The 21,322-nt window shown below is 35.0% G+C and overlaps 1 protein-coding gene across 1 annotated transcript in view; it reads right to left on the bottom strand.

The window, feature by feature from the left end:
* Positions 1 to 21,322, bottom strand: part of SCN9A (sodium voltage-gated channel alpha subunit 9) — a gene marked incomplete at its 3' end in the record, with an annotated part of 181,825 nt that overhangs the window by 93,059 nt on the left and 67,444 nt on the right. The window contains exons 2-5 of the mRNA XM_081262212.1: positions 4,045 to 4,352; positions 1,804 to 1,922; positions 1,341 to 1,430; positions 674 to 802 (exon numbers count right to left, since the gene is read on the bottom strand). Coding sequence (XP_081118338.1) covers positions 674 to 802; positions 1,341 to 1,430; positions 1,804 to 1,922; positions 4,045 to 4,302 — 596 coding nt within the window. The 5' untranslated portion in view covers positions 4,303 to 4,352. The remainder of the gene's footprint in view (positions 1 to 673; positions 803 to 1,340; positions 1,431 to 1,803; positions 1,923 to 4,044; positions 4,353 to 21,322) is intronic.

Genomic DNA, 21,322 nt, shown 5'->3' on the forward strand with positions numbered 1-21,322 from the left:
TTAAAAAAAATGTCTTAATGTAATATTTCCCTCAAATATAAACTGTAGATGTATATGGAATGCATATAAAAGGCATTAATATTAGGTCTAGTAAATAGTGACAATTCCCATAAAACACTTTTTTATTTTAAAACATGTATTAGCCCTTTTTTAAATTTTTAGTTGTACATGGCCTCAATACTTTTATATTATTTATTTTTAATGTGGTGCTGAGGATCAAACCTAGTGCCTCACATGTGCTAGGTTAGCACTCCACCACTGAGCTACAACCCTAGCCCCCACATTAGTCCTTGAATAATACAAGTTAATAAAAAGAGCACCATACTTATAATAACTTGAGGATATTTTTCTACTTCTCACAGATTTTTAAGATTTTTAAGTAAAATCTTGGAAAAAATGCACACCTAATTGGTACTGCATAGGTGATTCACTCAAGTGCTAAGCATGAAGCAAGGTGATCAATCTTGATGCCATATATATTTGAATAGGAAATACTCTATCTGAAAAATGTATTATTTACCTATCAACAAGTAACTTTCATACAGCTTCTTGTTCTGTTAACTGCACTCTTATGTATTCAGGAAAAATCAGACCCCATGGGTTGTTCTTACTGTATACTGTGCTGTCTGAGATTTTCATGAGTTCACCATTCCAAAAAAATGAGAGTACTTACGCAAAAATAATGACAATAAAATCCAGCCAGTTCCATGGGTCGCGAAGGAAAGTGAATTCTCCTACACAGAAGCCTCTTGCAAGGATTTTTACAAGTGATTCAAAAGTATATATTCCAGTAAAAGTGTACCTAAACACAGGAACCCATAGGTATATTAGGTGTGAAAAGAATATAGCTTTGTGTAAATCTTTATTACTTATGTCCTCTGATTAACCAAAGACATCTATTGGCAGATGCTGTTTGTTTATGGACCTACTTTCTATTAAAATAAATTGCAATAAAGTTCTTTCCAGAAATTCTTAAAATGTACATATCAGAAACATTTCCAGACAGAGGAGATGCTTGAAATAACCAAGAACATAGGTGTTAGGTCTGCCTAGAAAATTCCTAGGTTCCTCCTATCAAAAATACACTCAAGAACAAGAGATAGATGACATGTTTAAGAACAGGGCAAGGGAGCTGATGAGTTTGTTCTTGAAAATATGGTATCAAATTATTCTAATCTACTGCTAGTGAGATAATAGCATTGAGAAAAAAATAAATTAAAGAAAAGCAACTATATAGGATGAGGATAAACATCATGATTTTTATGAAGCTAACTTTCTAGAAGGAAAGGAAAGGATGAAAATGATAATGTGAAACTATATTAAAATATATATCCACTTACTCTACATTTTTGGTCCATTCTGGAGGGCTACTCATGGTCATAAATATGCAGTTTGTCAGAATAGTGCACATGATAAGCATGCTGAATAAGGTAGCTTAGAATCAAGGAACACAAGAGACCACAATAGGAACTTTGAATATTGCATGATAATACTTGCTGAAATATGAACAACTTTTCCTTAGAAAAGAATCTAAAGGAGCTTATAGTTTTGGTTCTTTCTTTCTGTCTTTTTTCTTTTTCTTTTTTCTTTTTTTTTGTTTTTTGAAAAATAAATAAAAGTAATATTATAAAAATGCTAATAATGACATTCTCCTAATCCTGAGATCTACACTGATTTATATTGAAATCCATAAATTAAAACCAGGGTCATTCAAGACGCAAAAGGACTAAAACCTATATTCTAATACAGTAGTAAAAACTTTGCTCTCCAATATCTTTCAAGTATATATTTTGGAAAGGATATGAGTGTACTAAAATCTTAATAGATATTCTTCTCAGACGACTGAAAGGAGACAGTATGTATAAAGCAGGTGCGGCATTGAAACGGAAGATTGCTTTCCCTTTGTTCAATACTATAAAAGTCTGCAGGAGCAAAAAGAAAACAGTATGAAGTTAAGAATGTAAATTTTCAGTATAGCACATGATAACAGCAGTTGGGCTTCACTTGGTAGTGTTATCTTTAAAAAATAGTGCCACTGAACTCAGGCAAGTTGCTTCCAGTGTCACAACACAGCTATCAATATCACCATGACCAATGAACTCTGATTCTTTTCAATTATATTTATAATCATGCATTTCTTAATGCTTCCAAAATACTATGTTTTCTCTTTTTCATATATCGCTTCAATAGCAACAATAATTTGTAAGCTACTGAAATTAGTTAAAATACAATTTTTACCAGGCACAGTGGTGCATGCCTATAATTCCAGGCTGAGGTAGGAGTATTGCAGGTTCAAAGTCAGCCTCAGCAATTTAGCAAGGCCCTGAACAACTTAGAGAGACACTGTCTCAAAATTAAAAAAAAAAAAAAAATTTAAAAGGGCCGTGGCTCAGTGTTTAAACACCCTTAGGTTAAATCCCCAGTAAAATAAATAACTAAACAAACAAATAAATATAACTTCTTTCTCTTCCATTATACTACATTTTAATCTAATCAGGCAGAAAGTAGCATCTCTAATTTTAATCATCAAATTTTGAGAATTTTAATACTTGCTGACAATTGTCATGGTTAATAGTAAATGAGTTTTCCCAAAATATATTTTCATAAATTTAAGGAATGTCAGAGTTGGAAGAATCCTTCCAATCACTCAGTTCAATTTCCCTATTTTAATTGTAATAATAGTGATGGCTAAAATTAAAACATTATAAGTTAAAAAAAACTTTCTTGCCAACCATCCATGGAAATTTTAAAAAATAATAAAAGCAAAAATAAGCTTTCTTAAAATATTATATCCTTTGTGTAACGAGTGACATTATCTATCACTTCGGTATGTGAGAAGTGAAAAACAAATGAGAAAATAATTGCTACAGGCAAATATTAAAACAACCCAAGCCATTGCCCTGGAATTCAGAAAGACCAGGTTTAAATCCCTGTCATGGCAGCCAAGTTATTTGTGTCATCTAGAAGGCACTGCCTTAGCCTTCATTATGTTGCTTATTCAGAATTTATCTTAAAGTTTATCAGTGGCCTTCTGGCCATAAGCATTAACCCAACTGGGGAGATAATTTCATGAATTTTCACTTTTCTTTGTAAGTGGCAGCAAGTGCTCAAGAGGCCAATCAGAAACAATTATTTTCACATGCTCTTATTTTCCTGTTCCCTTTCACTACATCAGGTATGTCTAAATGGTGACATAAAATTCACTTTCACATTGAATATCAGTTTTAAAATTAATAAGTAGTCCTTGAGTGCAACTATTTTTCTTAAACAATAATACCCCATGCTTTAAAAAAATCCATTCATCCATTCTTTCTACAAATAGAAAGAATGTGAACAATTATGCTACAGGTGGTGATGATAAGAGTCCAAGCTAGCATGGAAGTCATAACATTGCTATGTAGCCTTGTCAAGTTCAAGCTACCCTGTTCTTGAAATCTGAAAAATTAAAAAAAAAAATTATTATTTTGGTGTTTAAAATTTTAAATCAGAAATTTTCATTTGTATTAAACATTTTAATGGAATTTTTGAGTTTATACACTCAGGAATTAACTATGAGCAGGGAAAATAATGACTGAAATTTGTGGGATCAGAGTGTCATATTCAGACAGGCAGAATAGTATACTACTGAACCCTTTAAAAGGACCAAAGAGGGCTGGGGATGTGGCTCAAGTGGTAGCGCGCTCGCCTGGCATGCTTGCGGGCCGGGTTCGATCCTCAGTACCACATACAAACAAAGATGTTGTGTCCGCCGAGAACTAAAAAATAAATATTAAAAATTCTCTCTCTCTCACTCTCTCTCCTCTCTCACTCTCTCTTAAAAAAAAAAAAAAAAGACCAAAGAAACCAAATTAGCGACACTAAAATCTGGATTAATGAAAAATTAGAAGCACATATTCTGAATTTACTATGTATGTATTTAACTTAATATTTTGATGATGATATGTTTACTAAGTTCAAATTAACCTCAATTTAATTTTTTGTTGTTGTTGTTTTTGTACAGAAGGAAGCCAACAAAAACCTGCCACTGACGTCCCAAGAACTCACCTTTTTGTCGGCATAGTATGAGTCCAGGTCCTCCAGGGGCTCTGACACCATGCCGGGTGGAATGTCTCCATAAATGAAGGGCAGCTGCTTGCCAGCTTCCAAGTCACTGCTTGGCTTTGGACCATCCTCCTCCTCATCTTTCTTTTCTTCTTTGGGTTCCTTTGCTTTTTCTTCAGCAATGCGTTGTTCAATGAGGGCAAGGGACTGTTTTGTGAAGTGGACAAAGCTCTGAGGTCCTGGGGGTGGCAACGTTGCCATCTTTTCATCCTGTATATTTTATTTCCCCTTCAGCTCCTTACATAAGAGGCCTGGGTAGAAAGGAAGAAATACAGACTTTGATGTTTTGCTGCCTGGATAGGCACCTTAAAAAATAAAAACAGGTTAGGAGTGTAGCTTAGTGGTAGAGCACTTGCCTAGCATAACAATGCTCTGGGTTGGTCCCTAGCACTGCAGAAGAAGTGAGCAGCAAAAACACAGATGGCAGTATGGAGATTCCTCAGGAGACTTGGAATGGAGCCACCATTTGACCCAGTTATCTCACTCCTCAATTTATACCCACAAGACTCAAAATGAGTATACTACAGTAACACAGCCAAATCAATGTTCATAGCAGCATAATTCACAATAGTAAACTATGGAACCAACCTAGGTTCCCTTCAACAGATAAATGGATAAAGAAAATGAGGCATATATACACAATAGACTATTACTCAGTCTTAAAGAAGCATGAAATCATTGCATTTGCTGGTACATGGATGGTACTAGAGAATATTATGCTAAGTGAAATAAGCCAATCCCAAAGAACCAAAGGCCAAATGTTTTCTCTAATATGTGGATGCTAATTCACAATAAGGATTGGGGCTAAGAAAGAATAGAGGTACTTTGGAGTAAACAGAGGGGAATGAAGGGAGGGAGAGAATATGAGGGTAAGAATGATACTAGAATGAATCAGACATTATTTACCCTATGTGAATATATGATTACACTACCTGTATAACTCTACATCATGTACAACCAGAAGAAGGAGAAGTTATACTCTATTTATGTGTTATATGTAAAAATGCATTCTACTGTTTTGTATAACTAATTAGAACAAATGCAAAATAAAAAAATTTAAAAATCACACTAGGCTGGGTGTAGTGGCAGATGCCTGTAATCCCAGAGACTCCAGAGGCTGAAGCAGGAGGATCCCAAGTTCAAATCAACCTCAGCAATTTGGTAAGGCCCTGTCTCAAAATAAAACATAGAAAGGGCTGTGGCTCAGTGGTTAAGTGCCCCTGGTTTCAATCCTTGGTACAAAAAGAACAAACAAACAAAAAACACAAATCCCAATAGGTAAGATGCTCACAGACTTACTATCAAATTGCTTAGTGACCACTATGTACCAGGGAAGGTACAGGACTCATGAAAATGCCTCCTAATGATCTTTATTTAAAAATCTAAAATAAATGCATCACAGCTCTAAAGTAAAATAAAAGAAAATAGATCAATTTTCCAAAGATTTTTTTTTTTCTAAATTCCCTTTATTTTTCACCTGTACTTATCTTTGGTGTGATTCGACTCAATGTTCTTCTTTTAGTCTTTTCACGTTGGTTTTGATAGCAACACCCTCCACTTTCTCCTTCCCCTCAAAACCAAAAGTACACTCTTTTTCTCTTTTTTCCTTTATTTTACACACTTATATTTTCTTTCAATAAATAGATATACCTTCTAAAAATCAGAAGGCTATATTTCTATTTTGAGATGTAAACAAAAATATTATGGGAAGAACAAAGAGACAAAAAAATTAGAAAAATTTTGTGATGGAGTCAATATTAAAAATGAAAAGCCACTATAATATGCATTCAGACTACAAGTGCCCTGATCAATTTACATGACTATAGAAAAATTCCAAAATTACAGAAGATAAAATTTAGAAATGAGTTTTTATATGTAATTATGTTTATATGTCTCAAATACAATAGAGTGAAAATGAGAGTTCTTATTTTAAAAAAGCAAGATTCTTTTTAAAAATTTATTCTTGATTGGAGCATTATAATTATACATCATGGTGGGTTTCATCATGTCATATTCACAAATGCATATAGCAATTTGCTCAATCTCCTCCAATATCTCTCCTCCTTCTGAGTCATTTGCTTTAATCCACTGATTTTTCTTCTATTACCATTATTTATATTTGTGCATTATCATTATTGGAATATTCATACATGCAATAGAACAATTTGGTTCTATGTCTTCATCCCCAGTATTTCCTCTCAATCCCCTTCCAGACTTATTATTTTAATAAGTGAAAGTAACTTCATAACACTCCATTACAAAATAAAAATGAGTCTTCTTTTTCTGCAGTAAGCTTGCTTGAGAATTGGTACACACCAGCTTCTCACATGTCAACCTGTTCTTGGCATGTAAACTGCTTGCATATTAAGTGATATATGGTCACACATAGAGGGAGGATAAATAAAAGGAGTCACATTCTACTCTTTTTTTTCAGTGCTAAATATTAAAATTATGGAAATTGAAGTAGTATCCACAGGGGTTGTATAGATGCAAAAAAAAAAAAAAATAGGGTCCAGTTAAAACTTACAGTTCTTTCCCAAGTTTCTCCTATTTCCATGTAAAACAAAATAAACTTCAATTATAACACAATGACTAACTTTTTCCTTGAAGTTACTTGGGCACAGAACAAGTATAACAATGGGTTGTAACAGTAATTGACTGTTACAAAAAATACAGAAAAATATGGAAAATGCTGGCATTGCAAAGAGACAAGTAGCACTTGGAGAGGTAGAAGAGCAAGGTTTATTCAGCAGAGGTGAAGGCCCAATGGAGTCTTCACCAAATGCTGAGCATAACCCTTCATTCTCAGTATCTTTTCCACAGTACAGACTTCCAGGTTTCAAGACATTCCCATGCAAGTAGACTTTATCCTTTCCTCATTCTGCAGGCAGCTCGGGTTCCTGTCACAGGTGCTGAGCAAGCGTATTTACAGAAGAAGAAATTAGCAGGTTGTCACTCTGTCTTCTGCTTTTTGGTTTTTGGTTGTGTTTGCCCAGGATTTCAGCCCACTCTGGCTCACCCCCAACCCCAAACCGCTGGCATCCAGTCACACTGTTTTTCTCTTGGAAGGGGAGAGCATCTTCCTTTAACTAGGATTCTTTCAAAACAAAGATGATTCTGATTAATTCAGCTAATGTAATTAAATCAGCAGTAACTTGGAGCCAAAATTCATGCTCAAATAATTGATTTTTTTCCTTTGAAAACTGGAAACTTGAGGAAAGCTGCTCAGGGTTTGGGTGTTCACCAGATAAGGCTTCTCAAACCACCTGATATCTAACAATTCTGACTTCTTCTCCCTGCCCTATCTTCCCCTTTGTAGAGGACCAGCACTAAAAACTAATAGGTAGAAATGATGATATGTGTGTATGTACATGCACATTTAAGATATTTTCAACTCTCCCCATACATTCTTGAAAAATGATGAAATAATTAAAAAAAATAACTCTTGAGTTTAGCTTTGTGTCACTGGCTATTGCTATGTCAGATGTTTTGGCAGGAAGAATTGGTATCAGACGATCTTAATACTTAGAATAAGGCTTTGAAGTTGATAACCAATATTTAATATATTTGGATTTTTTTTTTCCTGTGATTACTATGGTTAGAGAAAACAAAATGGTGTTTCGTTCCTCTAACTTCATGGTAATTTTGAGTATAGTCAGCATAGGATGAAATTTAAAAAAAAAAAAAAAAAGACTTCTCTAGAAAAAAAGAAAGGAAGGAAGAAATTAATTAATTAATTAGCAGGTTATAGCTATTAGCAGAGATATAAAGAAACATCTTAGGAAAGAGTTGCCACTTTATTACCAGAAACCTGTGTATCTTAAAAAGAGATGGTAAACCTCTTTAAAAACAAGACAGAAAATTTTGAACATATGATTTAAAAAATGTATAGAGAAAATTTTGCTTTTCTGAAAACTGCTGTTTTTATGATGTGTAAGTGATTGACATTTCATGGCATATATCATAACATGTCCATATTTAACCCATCTTCATTTACATTAAATATTTGTACCAAATATATTATCTAAGTGTGTTACTATTCAGATATTTTTGAACTGTGAGAACAAGGAGAAAACAGTTGTCTTCAAGGAATTTCCATTATAAAAAGGGGCGCCAATCTCATGAATTCATACAGCAAAGACAACCCCAATTTCAGTGTGATAAAGGAGAAGGCTGTTAGCACAGACCCCTTGTTTCTTCTGGTGTAGAAAGAGAGACACAGAAATACACACATGTCAGGGGAAAGACCACTATAGGTAATTGAAGGTGGTGAGTCCCTTTGGTTATAGCACAAGATTTTATACATTTCTGATAGAAATTCCCTATTCACTTATAAAACTACATAACTATAAGCCTTTGACAGTCGGTAGACATATAGCAAATTTTCCCAGGAAAGAATATATTGGAAGTGATGTAAAAAATAAATAGATTAATAAATTAATTAATTTTAAAAATGAAAGTGATTTAATGTAAATTTTGGTCATATACATCTCTTCTTATGAACTCGAAATTATGGAATTTTATAATTATGAACAAAGAAGAATGAAGCCATCTATTTTGATGGGTACAAGCAGCTAATAATATTTAGTTTGTGAAAACAAGAGTAGAATATGGCTGATCTTCTGAGAACAGAATTTGGTTAGTTAACTTAGTTAACTAATTCTGTAGTTACTAATTTGCCCCTGGTTTTGAATTGTTTTACTAACATTATTTTCCCCATTATTCCTATGTTTTAATACCCGTAAGAAAAGATGTATATGTTGTTGGAAACTAAAATTATGATAATTTTTAAGAAAAATGTAATGAGAGCTAAAGAATGTGGTATGGACATCAGTATGGACAAGGCCCTGGATTTGATCCTTAGTACCAGAAAATCAATCAGTCCATCAAATAAAAAGAATGCAGTGAAAAATAGGGGTCTTTGGGTGTGTATATTTTAAATAGGATGGTGTTAATGGGTATGGGGTTTCTTTGGGGGGGTGATAAAAATGTTCTAAAATTAGGTAACTAACTTTGTGAATATACTAAAAACTCTTGAATCATATACTTAAGCATGGTGATTTTGGTGTTATGTCAATTATACCTGGATAAAACTGTTTCAAAAACACACTTAAAAATTGATTCATGGGCTGGGGATGTGGCTCAAGCGGTAGCGCGCTCGCCTGGCATGCGTGCGGCCCGGGTTCGATCCTCAGCACCACATACCAACAAAGATGTTGTGTCCGCCGAGAACTAAAAAATAAATATTAGAAATTCTCTCTCTCTCTCTCTCTCCTCTCTCACTCTCTCTTTAGAAAAAAAATTGATTCATATTTTTTTGAAAATTGTACTGAAATGAGGGAAGGGTTTAATAAAATGGAAACAAACCCATACAACCACCCGTGGAATCTCCATGGGCTGAGTATAAACTTGGGAATCCTTTGGGCCTAAGACGAATCAGGGATTTAAAGTTTCTACCACTTAAAGCTCAAGCTTGGCACAGTGTATAAAACTTTGACCACAGATAAGGTGGCTTGATTTCAGAGGTCAATGAACTGTTTGAATCTATACTAGATCAGTCTGAGAAGTAAGGCAGTGAATTCAGGGAGAGCAGTTGCCACTTGCACTTTGGAGATTCCTCAGTAGTTCTGGAAATCAAAGATGAGGAAGACAAAGTCACTAGCCTCCATAGCCTTTCAGCAAAGACAGACCTGTGGTCTTGGAGAAAAAATGGCTTGACTAACTGGTGTTTTTGAATGTTCTGGAATCAAGTGAGAGGGTGTCATCTGTTTCAAGAATTATTGTAATTATTTTGCGGAGTATACTGGGATTGAACTCATGGGCACTCAACCACTGAGCCACATCTCCAGCCCATTTTTGTTTTTGTTTTTTAATTTGGAGACAGGGCTTAACACATTGCTGTAGCTGAAACTAGCTTTGAACTTGTGATCCTCCTGCCTCAGCCTCCCATGACACTCTGATTACAGGCATTCGCCATCGGGCTGGGCTCAAGAATTATTTGACAGAAATTTAGGTAAATAGATATTATCAATAGTCTATCACCAGTTCTACTCTTCCAGTATTCCTGTTCTCATTTCTCCCTCCTTTTATTCCCTCCATCTTTTTCTTTCTCTGCTTATGCATTTCTTCAGAACGCAGCTCATGAATAACTAAGCACACACAGACAGTGGATTGGGACATGGAAAAGTGAAGGAAGAGACGAAGTATCTACTAGCATCATGGCTAGAAGGTAAGTCCAGGAGATATTGGTCAGATTCCTGCAGCAGCAGTAGCAGCTTCTATTCAGTAGTTGCATCAGTAGTAGCATCTATTCGAACACCTGAAACTTACTTCCATTTTACTAATATAGTGGCTTTTAAAAGCAGCAGCTCTAGATGGCATCTGAGTTTCATTGGAAATAATAGTACAATAAGGCTGGGTGACAGGGTTCCCATAGGCCACATAACTAAAAATGTAATAATGTGCTATTCCAATGCACCCAGAGAAGATGTCAATGATGAAGAATAACCTACCCATGACTAAAGTTTTTGTTCCCCTTCCTTAGTCTGTTGGATGACTAAACAGTCCACAGGTATTTTTCAGTCATGCATCCAGTTTAAGATTTGAGATTTCTGGGTAGAGTATATACTTAAGGGGGCAAATGAAGTTCAAAAATTATAGTAAAAATGAAGGTGAACACTTAGTGTAAAAGTAGAGACACCCTTTAAAATATTACCAAAGACACAATCTTTAGAGAAAAGGAATGCTAGATTATCATCACAATGATTTTTTTTAATGGAAGGCATCTACATAACAGTAAGAAAATACAATAAAAATAACAGAGGGAAATCTGTTTATTTAATTAGTAAAAAGAGTTTTCAATGTTAAAATTAGCAAAGAACATAAATAGTTTTAAAAATACAAATCATTAAAAAACACTGAAACCGTGTCAAACTTCACAGGTAATCAAAGACACAAAAACTAAAATAAACATGGGAAAACAAATTTAGCTTATTAAATGAGCAAAGATATTAAAATTGATGGCCATAATAGAGAGGCTATGGGGGAAAAACACTGGCTTTTGCCTGAATAAGAACACATAGTGAGTACTACTGTTTTGAAGGTAATTTTGAAATATCTACTGAAAGTCTTATATATGTTGATTTATTTTCTTTGCTAAATAATTTTCCTTCAAAGAATTTATCCAAAGCGATAACCTCAAGTGTCTTCCAGGATTTATGATGATTAGTTTTAATTTAACAAAGTCAATCAGTATTTATTCTTATCATGTTTAAATTAGATTTTTGAAAAAAAATTACCATATTTCCAGTATATGTTCATTTTACTATGATCGTATTTTTGTTAGAACGAGGTCACAATTTTGTCCATCAAGAGTCTACTTTGTGTTTTCATGATTGTTTTACCCACTCACCCTTAATCTCATATTAGTGATACTTAGGCAACTATTGAAAATAAAAAGTGAATGTGTTATTCTGATATCTAGGACTTCCTGCAGTTAAAATATTTATCAAATATTTATTATGGACTTTTTTCTTATTATATAGCTGGTATGTTTGCATGTGATTTTCTATGTATCTGTTTGTCTATTTAATAATCATCCACCTGTTATCTACAGATTTTCATCTATCTTTCTAGTCAAAGGCATCCAGTTCATGATAGGTATCTAATTCATGACAATGGTCTGAGTCCACGTGTTTAGTGTTTATCGTCCCCAGCTTCCATATCCTCAAGGGAAAGTGAAGAAAGTGACTTATGGTAAGGAATTTCATGATATCATTGAAAATCAAAGAAAGACACTAAATGGTTATACAAATCTGAAGAAAAGACAGCAGATGGGGTTATGTTAATGAGGAGATCAAGGCAGAAGCCACAGCCTACAACACTTGTTGGGAGATTAGAACAGAGAAATGAGAGCTGGCACAGGAACAAAGGAAATCAGAAGACAAGTTAATCCAAGGATGTTTATTCAACAATGTTTCTGAATCCCCCACTATATTTAGATACAAAGCAGTGTGATATTTACCCCAAAGTATACTAAAAATTTAATCTAAGAATTAGCTGAGCTAGGATTCCTCAGGTGTCTATTGCTATTCCCCCTAAAGTTCAGTGAAAGGTAGACTCTTTTGGCCTACTCCTTGCCCATACATCCTAAAACTGTAACCAGCCTGCTTATCAACACACCAGACAGACACGGACAGAGTTTGCAGTCATTGCCCCCTTTCAAGGGAGAAGTTGTTTAGGAAGTAAACCTATCTAAAGGCAGACAGAATACTGGCCAACAGCAATCTGTTCTTTTAAGAATTAATATTAATACATTATAAAAATGAATTGGTAAGAAGGACTACCAAACATAAAACTGAAAAACCAATCGGTGGACCAAATGCTTAACTCTAGAGCAAATAAAAAGTTAGCAAATATTGGGGAATATTAAATGTTAAAGTTAGTATTCCTAAGATATTTGAGAGGATAGAAAATCCATTATAGAAAACAATAGGCAATCAACAATAACAACAGCACAATCCTTGTAATTAAAAGTATTTCATGGAATAAAAAAAGAGAAGTCAGCATTGCAGCCACATTTCTAGTGGTGTGGGTTTGGACATGTATAAAAATGAAGTTCTATGCTTTAGATGTGTGCCAAAGAAGAATCTCCCATAAGTAGAGAAAAGAGGCAAAGTAAAACTTAAAATAAAACTCAGCAGGTAAAAAATAATCCAGAGAACCAATTATCAGTTGTATCTCAATTCCCAAAGGAACAGAAAAATGGAAGATGGGAAATAATAAGAGACATGATAACAGAAAATTAATCAAGAATCTTCAGGCCAAAAGAATGAAAAAAGATTAATTTGTAAGGCCAATTCTTGTAAAAATTTAGAACTTAAACATGATTTGGAAAGGTTCCGGAAAGAAGAAGGTAATACAAAGGAATGAGAATCAGATTGCCATAAAAATTGCCCAGGCAAATATGATGCTAGGAAAAAATCAGTATTTTCTGACTGCCTACTATCAAGTATGATGTCAAGCAAAACATATTTTAAGTATAAAGAGATTCAAAATTTATTTCCTTTTCATGTTTTAAATTACTTTGGATTTTAAAATGTACTTCTAAAAGCACATAAAATATAAGAAACATTTTAAATTAGACTATTCAGAATGTAGTGTGAATAAAAGGAAAGGGAATTTGTTTCTTCAAACAGTACTAATAGCTATGCAGTGTAACAATTATCTAAATAGGAAACAAGTCAAAACGTGACATTTGTTTGATAAACTGGTGGAATTAGAGAACAAAGGGTCCACTTCAGCTTGACATGGTCTTCAAGTAGTAGAATTTAAGTGGGAAATTTAATTTCCCTCTTTGTGTCAAACTATAATACTTGCTTTAAAATGAAAGATATTTGTATAATTATAGTATGATCAAATTGTATCCATTTATCTTTTTGCAAATATACCAATTACCAAAGTATATATGTATTTTCCAGCTTTTTCGCTGCTGTGACTGAAAAAATCTGTCCATAATTATTGTAGGGGAAGAAAAAAAGTTTATTTGGGGGCTCATGGTTTCAGAGGTCTCAGTCCATAGACAGCAGACTGCATTCCTTGGGGATTAAGGTGAGACTGAACATCACAGAGGCAGAGTATGGCAGAGGGAAGCAGCTCACATGATGATCAGAAAAACAGAGAAACAGTATCTACTTGCCAAATACAAATATATACCCCAAAGCCACGAGCCCAATTCCCACCTTTTCTAGCTACACTCCACCTGCCTTGAGTTACCACTCAGTTAATCCCATCAGGGGATAAATTCACTGATTGAGTTAAGGCTTTCACAACCCAATGATTTCCCCTCTGAACTGTCTTGTGTTGTCTCACAAATGAGCTTTGGGGGCCACCACACATCCAAAATATAACAATACACAAAATACAAGTGTAACTATATTTGTATTGAACAGGATATGTGTGCATTACGTATTGAAAATACTATTTTTTATATAAAAATCATGAGCTAGCTGGCATAAATTGAGAGGCAAAAGGGAGAGGAGAAGGGCAAGAGATGTAGGAGAGCTGATTTCCTTATTTACATTGAAGGGAATCAGTGTGCTCTAGCCAAAGTTGAGGCGATGGGAAATAGAGTCAGATAAGTGCTACTTAAATGTATAAATCCAACCAATAGAAGTAGTAGAAATAAAACAAAACTGATGGAAATTTTAGAACAGAGAATGATAGGAAAAAAAGAGGATGAAAAAGTGACAAGAATATTTTTGGTCCCTAGCACATGTATAGATATAATCACAAGATAGTGAAGAAGAAAACCAAGCTCTTCAATATGTACAATTTTTAATTGTGACTTTATAATTTAAACATTACTCATACTACTCATGTGATTCCAACTCTATGTTCCTTACTCTCCCCCTGTTCATTTAAGGCATGCAATGCCCATCCTCTGAGTGTCTCCCATATTCACTCATCCCTTATCCTGTCAGCTCCAGTGCAACCTCACATAATCCATTGCTAAGCAACAAGCAAGGAGCAGAGAAAACTAGTGCAGCTGTAAACTGATCAACCAGGAGATATGTTTAGCCTTTCCAAGCATTTATTTTAAAAATCTGATTTTGAACTTCAATTTCATTTTATCTCCATAATTAAAATCGACTAATCACATTCAACTTGAAGATATTTTAATTTAAAGTATATATTATCAGTCTTTTAAACCTGAAACATCCTACATCTATAATAGTAAACAGAGGTGTAGTTTAGCACAGTAATTTAAGAGCAAGTTCTTGATCCAGGAAATATGGGGTTTGCATCATGGACATGCCACTTACTAGCTCTGTGACCTTGTGAGACCAGGCAAAGGACAAGTAGCTGATTATCAAAGAAAAGGAAATGTGAAGATAGCACTTTTCCATCAACCTGTTGCTAACAGCCTCCGGTTGGGAAAGGATCCCACTTTCTAACACAAGCAATAAACCACTGGATGGCTTTCTTCCTGCTTTTTGGTCATGTAGGCATAAGAAGAAAGGACACCTAAAATTTATAAAGGAGCAAGACACCCCCACTCCCTTGGGCACCAGATCTGTGGGTCCCCTCCTCTACAGAGAGTCTCGAGTCTCTCTAGATTGGTATCCCTTGGATGTCCCAATTACACAATTCCTAAGTCTAAAATAGTGGAAGTACTTAGAATAGTTGCAGTTACTTTTTATTTTATTTATTTATTTATTTATTTATTTATTTTTGTACCAGGGATTGAACTCGGGGCCATTCAACCACATCTCCAGCCCTATTTGTATTTTATTTAGAGACAGGGTCTTACAGAGTTGCTTAGTGCCTGGTTTTTGCTGAGGCTGTCTTTGAACTTGAGATCCTTAAAATCCTCCTGTCTCAGCCTCCCTAGTCTTTGGGATTACAGGTATGTGTCACCATGCCTGGCCTTCCAGGTCCTTTTAAATGGAATGTTAGGCACTACAAAAATATCCCTAAAATGAATGTTGATTGCTCAGCTTAGCTTGCTGCTATACTTCCACTATTCAAGTAAATTCACATTATTTTACCTTTGTTGTTTTGTACTTATGTGAAGATCTGTGAAATAATGTTTTTTAAATAGACAAAGTTATGTAGTTCAGAAAATATCATTGAGACTTTGGGCTCTTCTATTTTTAATTAAGTCAATATTTATGAACAGACTTGAAAGGAAATGAATTCCAACACTTGGTTTATCTTCTGAGAAGCATTTAAGTAATATTAACAGAGTCTTTGAGCAAAGGACAGCAATGATCTTTTCCTTCAAGCAGAGAAACATCACAAGTCTCTTGAGAGTTTCAAGGACTCTGGTGCCTGGTATGGCTCTGAACATATTGTTCTGGAAAGGGTATTCTTGGAGTCCCAGAGCATGAGGAGGGAGTGGATTCCCCTAGAGGTTTACAGTACACATTGTGAATCTTCCGGAAATCACAGAAGTGAATCCAATGCCAGTTCTTCCTAAATGAAGGGGAGGAAAGTAAACTGTGTCCATCATCAAAGGCTAGAAAAAGCCTTAGTGGCCTCAATTACCTGCTTTGCCACATAGCAGGTGCCTCACCTTGGAACTGTACTGCAGTTTCCAAAGGATGTCTTAACATCAGAGTCACAACTCTACTGGACTGCTGATAGGGTATGTGCATATTATTTTCAGGTAACTTTGCAGTTTGAGTATGCTTTTGTAATGCCTCTTATCAGCATACTTTGTCTTATATATGAAAATATGATTCTGAATGGAGTAATTATTTTAAAAATACCCAAAACGTTTTATTTGACAGCTTTCAACATTGCTTTTAGAAAGCAAGTCATGTTTGAAGTTCTTATTTCTTTTAACTATGACTAGAGGTACTAAGATATGATATTTTCTTAAGGAGAAGGGAACGTTATCAACTCACAATTGTATGATAATCTCAGACTGTTTTGCATGACATCACTGAGACTCCTCTCTGTAGTAACTTAAATTCTAATCATATAAAATTAAAATTGGGGTTGGGTGTCCCAGCTACTTGGGAGGCTAAGGCAGGAGGATTGTAAATTGAAGGCCAGCTTGCCACTTATTGAGAATCTGTCTCAAAAAATTTTAATTAAAATTAGTCTAATAGGGGCTGGGGTTATGGCTCAGTGGTAGAGTGTTCGCCTTGCACGTGCAAGGTCCTGGGTTTGATCCTCAGCACCACATAAAAATGAATAAGTGAAATAAAATTATTGTGTCCAACTACAACTAAAAAATAAATATTTTTTAAAAACATTGGTCCGATAATCTATCTTGAATATCTGCCAAACTTCAAATAAAAGATATAAAAGTTTTTAAACAAAAAAATTCACAGAGGTAGAATTACAGTAGCATTACATGAAGTTAATAATTCATATGAATTTATCAAGTAAATATATTATCTTTACCTAAAATATACCTAAGTGACAAAAGATTTACAAATTTGAACTACTTTTAATTAAAATGGGTTGTAATTAATATGCACAAATTTATATTTATACAGTATAAAATATCATTGTTTTGATCAACAAGAGGTCATTAGAAAAATGCTGATCAATTTCTTCAAGACATTATGCCTGGGAGCATAATTTTCTATAAGTGCACTTGCCTGGGTCAGGACTGAGGTTACAGTTTATAAAACTAGAACTAAACTGGAGTCACAATGTCTGAGTCCTCATTATATTTGAGAGACATTATGACTCAGTAGACTAAAAAATACAACATAAGGCATTCTGTGCATCTTTTCTTTTAGAATATGGACAGTTTCATTTACACGATAGCGTTAAGACTACTAAATATGTTTTTAAGTTTCCAAATGATAGTTTTATTGTATATACATCTTTAGAATGCTGTTTAGGTTATAAAAGGCTTTCTCCTGGTTTGTTATGATGAGAACTATGGGGTAACACGGCAATGAAAGAAGTCAATTAGACTCTGAAATTGTCATTTTAATGACATCCAAACACCTGCTATCATCATCAGAGCAAGACAAGACAGTTTCATCCTGGTTATCAAGGTTATACTTAACTTTTATTTTTATTTTTTTATGACTTTTATTTTTATTTTTTATTTTTGGTACCAGGGATCAAACTCAGGGATGCTTAACTGTTGGAAGCCATCTGTGAAATACATGGGAACTTCTCTGGGCATGGAAGCCAGGGAGAGAATAGGTCTGGTACTAGGAATGTCCTGTGGCTCTCCCGTGGTGACAGAACACCCGATGCATGTGAACTTCCCCTCTGCTGTGCTAGAAAGGTCCATCATAGTAGCACCAGAGATGGGCATAACCATTTGGAACTGAGCAGCCTACCTGCCTCCACCTTTGTCCTATTTTGGTGAAGAATAGTCCATAGAATTTCTTTGATGTCTTCTGATATAAATAAAAAAAAACTTTGTGTTAAGAAGCTCAATCCATATGGTCAGTTTGTCTATCCTGTCCCCACTTTGAAACTACTTTCTGTGTTCTGTGGTGTTTTTACTATTCTATTTTTTCAGCTTTTATTTCTCAGCCCATTCTACCCAAAGGAACCCCATTCCCACTGTGTGCGTGGATCTTGGGTGGTACTTAACCACTGAGCCATATCCCCAGCTCTTTTTTTTTTACATTTTATTTTGAGACAGGGTCTCACTAAGTTTCTTAGGACCTTGCTAAATTGCTGAGGCTGGCTTCATGATCCTCCTGCCTCTGTCTCCCAAGCTGCTGGGATTACAGGTGTGCACCATCACAATGAGCTTACATGATTTTTAAATAATATCATTGTTTGGACATTAGGTGTCCTCTCTAAAGTTTATGTATTAGACAATGCAGGAATATTCAGAGGTGAAATGATTAGATATTACAGCTGAAACCTAATCATTGGATTAATCCATTAATAGATTAATACTTTGAATTACTGGGCATTAACTGTAGGCAGATTGGGTGTGGTTGGAGAAGTAGGTCACTGAGTGTGAGATCTTGAGGAATGTATTTTGTCCCTGGATCCTTGATTTCACTCCCTGCTTTTTGGCCATCATGAACTGGGCAGTTTCCTCTACCATACCCTTCTGCCATCATGTTCTGTCTCACCTTAGTCCCAGAGCAATGGAATTGACTAACCATGTACTGAACCTCTAAAACCATGGGGTCAAGTAAAGTTTTCCTCCTCTCAGTCATTCTTATCAGGCATTTTGATTGTACTGATGGAAGCAGACTAACATAACCATAAAAGACCCTGTTGTCACCAAAACTTTTAAAAAATCTTCTCCTATGTTTAGTGTTATCACCTTCATACTTTCTCTATCCATAGTAACTAAATTTAATAATAAAAAAAAGAAAGACACCATCAAGGGAAATAAAGAGGTGATGTTTCCTTACAGTATAAACTCTTAGGATCTAAGTTCTCTTCCATGAGAATTGAAAAATTTTCAGATGGGACCTGGATGTTCTTCTACACATACTGGAACCAAAGGACTTACATACTGAGCCTCAGTATGTGAGTAGAATGTCAAGTTTATAAAAATCCTACATGTCAATAACAAGCAAGATGTAACTGGAACATTTAATAACAACAGGAAGTTCAGTTTAGTCACTGAATAGCTCTAGAGTTATGATAAGAATGTAAAACATGCTAGAGGATTGAATATGGAGAATACAAGAAAAAATTAGTAAAGTAGGAGAGGTTTGAGTCTAGTCCTATCTGCTCTCTAACCGAAATTAAAGTATATCTCTACTGTTCCCATTTTACTAATTTGAATACTGATCACATTGATGTAGGACAGATGAGGCTGGACACCGAAGGAATTAGCAGGAAGTTGGTTTATTTAAGCTGCAGTGGTCCAGAGGGGACTAATGCCTAAAATGTCTCTGGGCCCTGAGGCTGGAGTTTCTTTGAACTTTATACTCAGTGATAAGGAGTTTATAATTTTTGTGGGAGTTTACATCAAGTACTTTTTGTGCCATTTTCTTTGATTACACAAAGGTTTTCACAAGTTTTTACCAGTAAGACAGATGGTAATTTCTGTACAGCATCAAGCTTATAGCAAACTTAGTTTTGACAAGACAGATAAACTTGGCCCTTATAGACAAGAGGAAGCTTTAAACCACATTGAGATCTCTGCAGAACTCTTTGCTGATATCCCATTGATAAGAACAATTACGGTGAGGGTCTTTGGAGAAGCTTAATTATGACCCTTTGGTGGAGAGGGGAAGGCAGTACAACATCTTTGGAGGAAGGACAGACTGCTCTACCTTGGCTGGCAGGGTTATATTTATGAAATTTATTTCATCCTTGGTAGGATAACCAAAGTATTTGTGCTCCAAATCAGGATTTTTTGTTTGTTTTGTCAATAGTAAATGTTCATTGCATAAGACTTTAAAGACAGCAGGCATAAGGTGAAACTGTTCTGGGAAAGCTTAGAAATAATGCTCATCTTACTTTTGAGAGCTCCTTGGAGAAATTGCCAAGTAAGACCTAAGGTCCTGGCATTGCCACTCAATGCTTTTCTTTTTAATGGAAGCATTTTAGACTAAGCATCTTGATCATTTTTCTCTAACAGTTACCACATGTTTCTCTGAAACAGAGATTTAGTGGTTGAACAGTCATGCCAACACAAACAAAGAACTCATACTTGAATCACGACTGCTTGGAAACCCTGTACCTTACACAAATGGTATCCAAACTGAATTTAGAGACTGAGACCATTCAAATCACTGAAGATTCTTAATTTCAGGCTGAAGACTGGAAGCAGTATGGGTTGTGTCCAAATACTGCTTAACATTGCATTTAATATGCAGTGAAGTGTCTGGGAAAACCACTCACCAATATTGAAATTTTCTGCCTTGGTATTTTCCATCTACTCCATAGAGGGAGGCAGCTGTAATCTTGGCAGATCCTATTATATACTCAAGTTTACTCAGAGTGCTGAAATGATATACCTCTTCATATTAACAATTGTTTTATCTCTAATGTTTTATCTTACACTTTGTCTAGTTTAGAATCTGTAAAACTAATGGTCACAATTCATTGAACTTAATGATATAGATAATGACTATATTACTTGTTTTGTTATTTGAAATATAAAAATTAGCGAAAATTTCCACATGTAAGGATGGAGTAAGGAGATGAATTAAACTGATTCTTATGAATCTATATACCAATTATTCATTTCCCCAATATAATACCTCAATCTGCTTTTATCTTTTATATAATTTATTATAATTGCATCAGAAGTGAACAACCAAATACAGTACAATGCTATATACAAAATAACTGCCTGTCTTCACTGAGGATTTATCCAGTCCATGTCACTAGACAGCTAGTGTCAGTCAGAGTAACTCGTTCCATTTCCCTTGGCCTCAATGATCTCTAGTCATCCTTCATCAGTACTGTGGGGGAGCAATCCCTGACAAGAGTGTTAGGAACCGCAGTCCATATCACTGTGTTAGTTTGGCAGCTTTTCATCACTGTAATAAGAATACCTTAGAAAATCAACTTAAAGGAGGGAATATTTATTTTGGCTCATGATTTCAGAGGTTCCAGTCCATGGGCACTTGGACTCATCATTCTGGGTCTTTGGTAAAACAGAACATCAAGGCAAGAAGCATGTGATAGAGTAAAGCTGCTTACCTTGGGCCAGCCAGGAAACAGTGAGAAAGAGGGACAAGATAAACTCTTCCAGGGCAGGCCCCCATGGCATACTTTTGCTAAGTAGGCCCAATTTCCTACAGTTTTCATC

This window comes from Spermophilus citellus (genome assembly GCF_964194105.1).
Source record: "Spermophilus citellus genome assembly, chromosome: 11".
NCBI classification, from domain to species: Eukaryota; Metazoa; Chordata; class Mammalia; order Rodentia; family Sciuridae; genus Spermophilus; species Spermophilus citellus.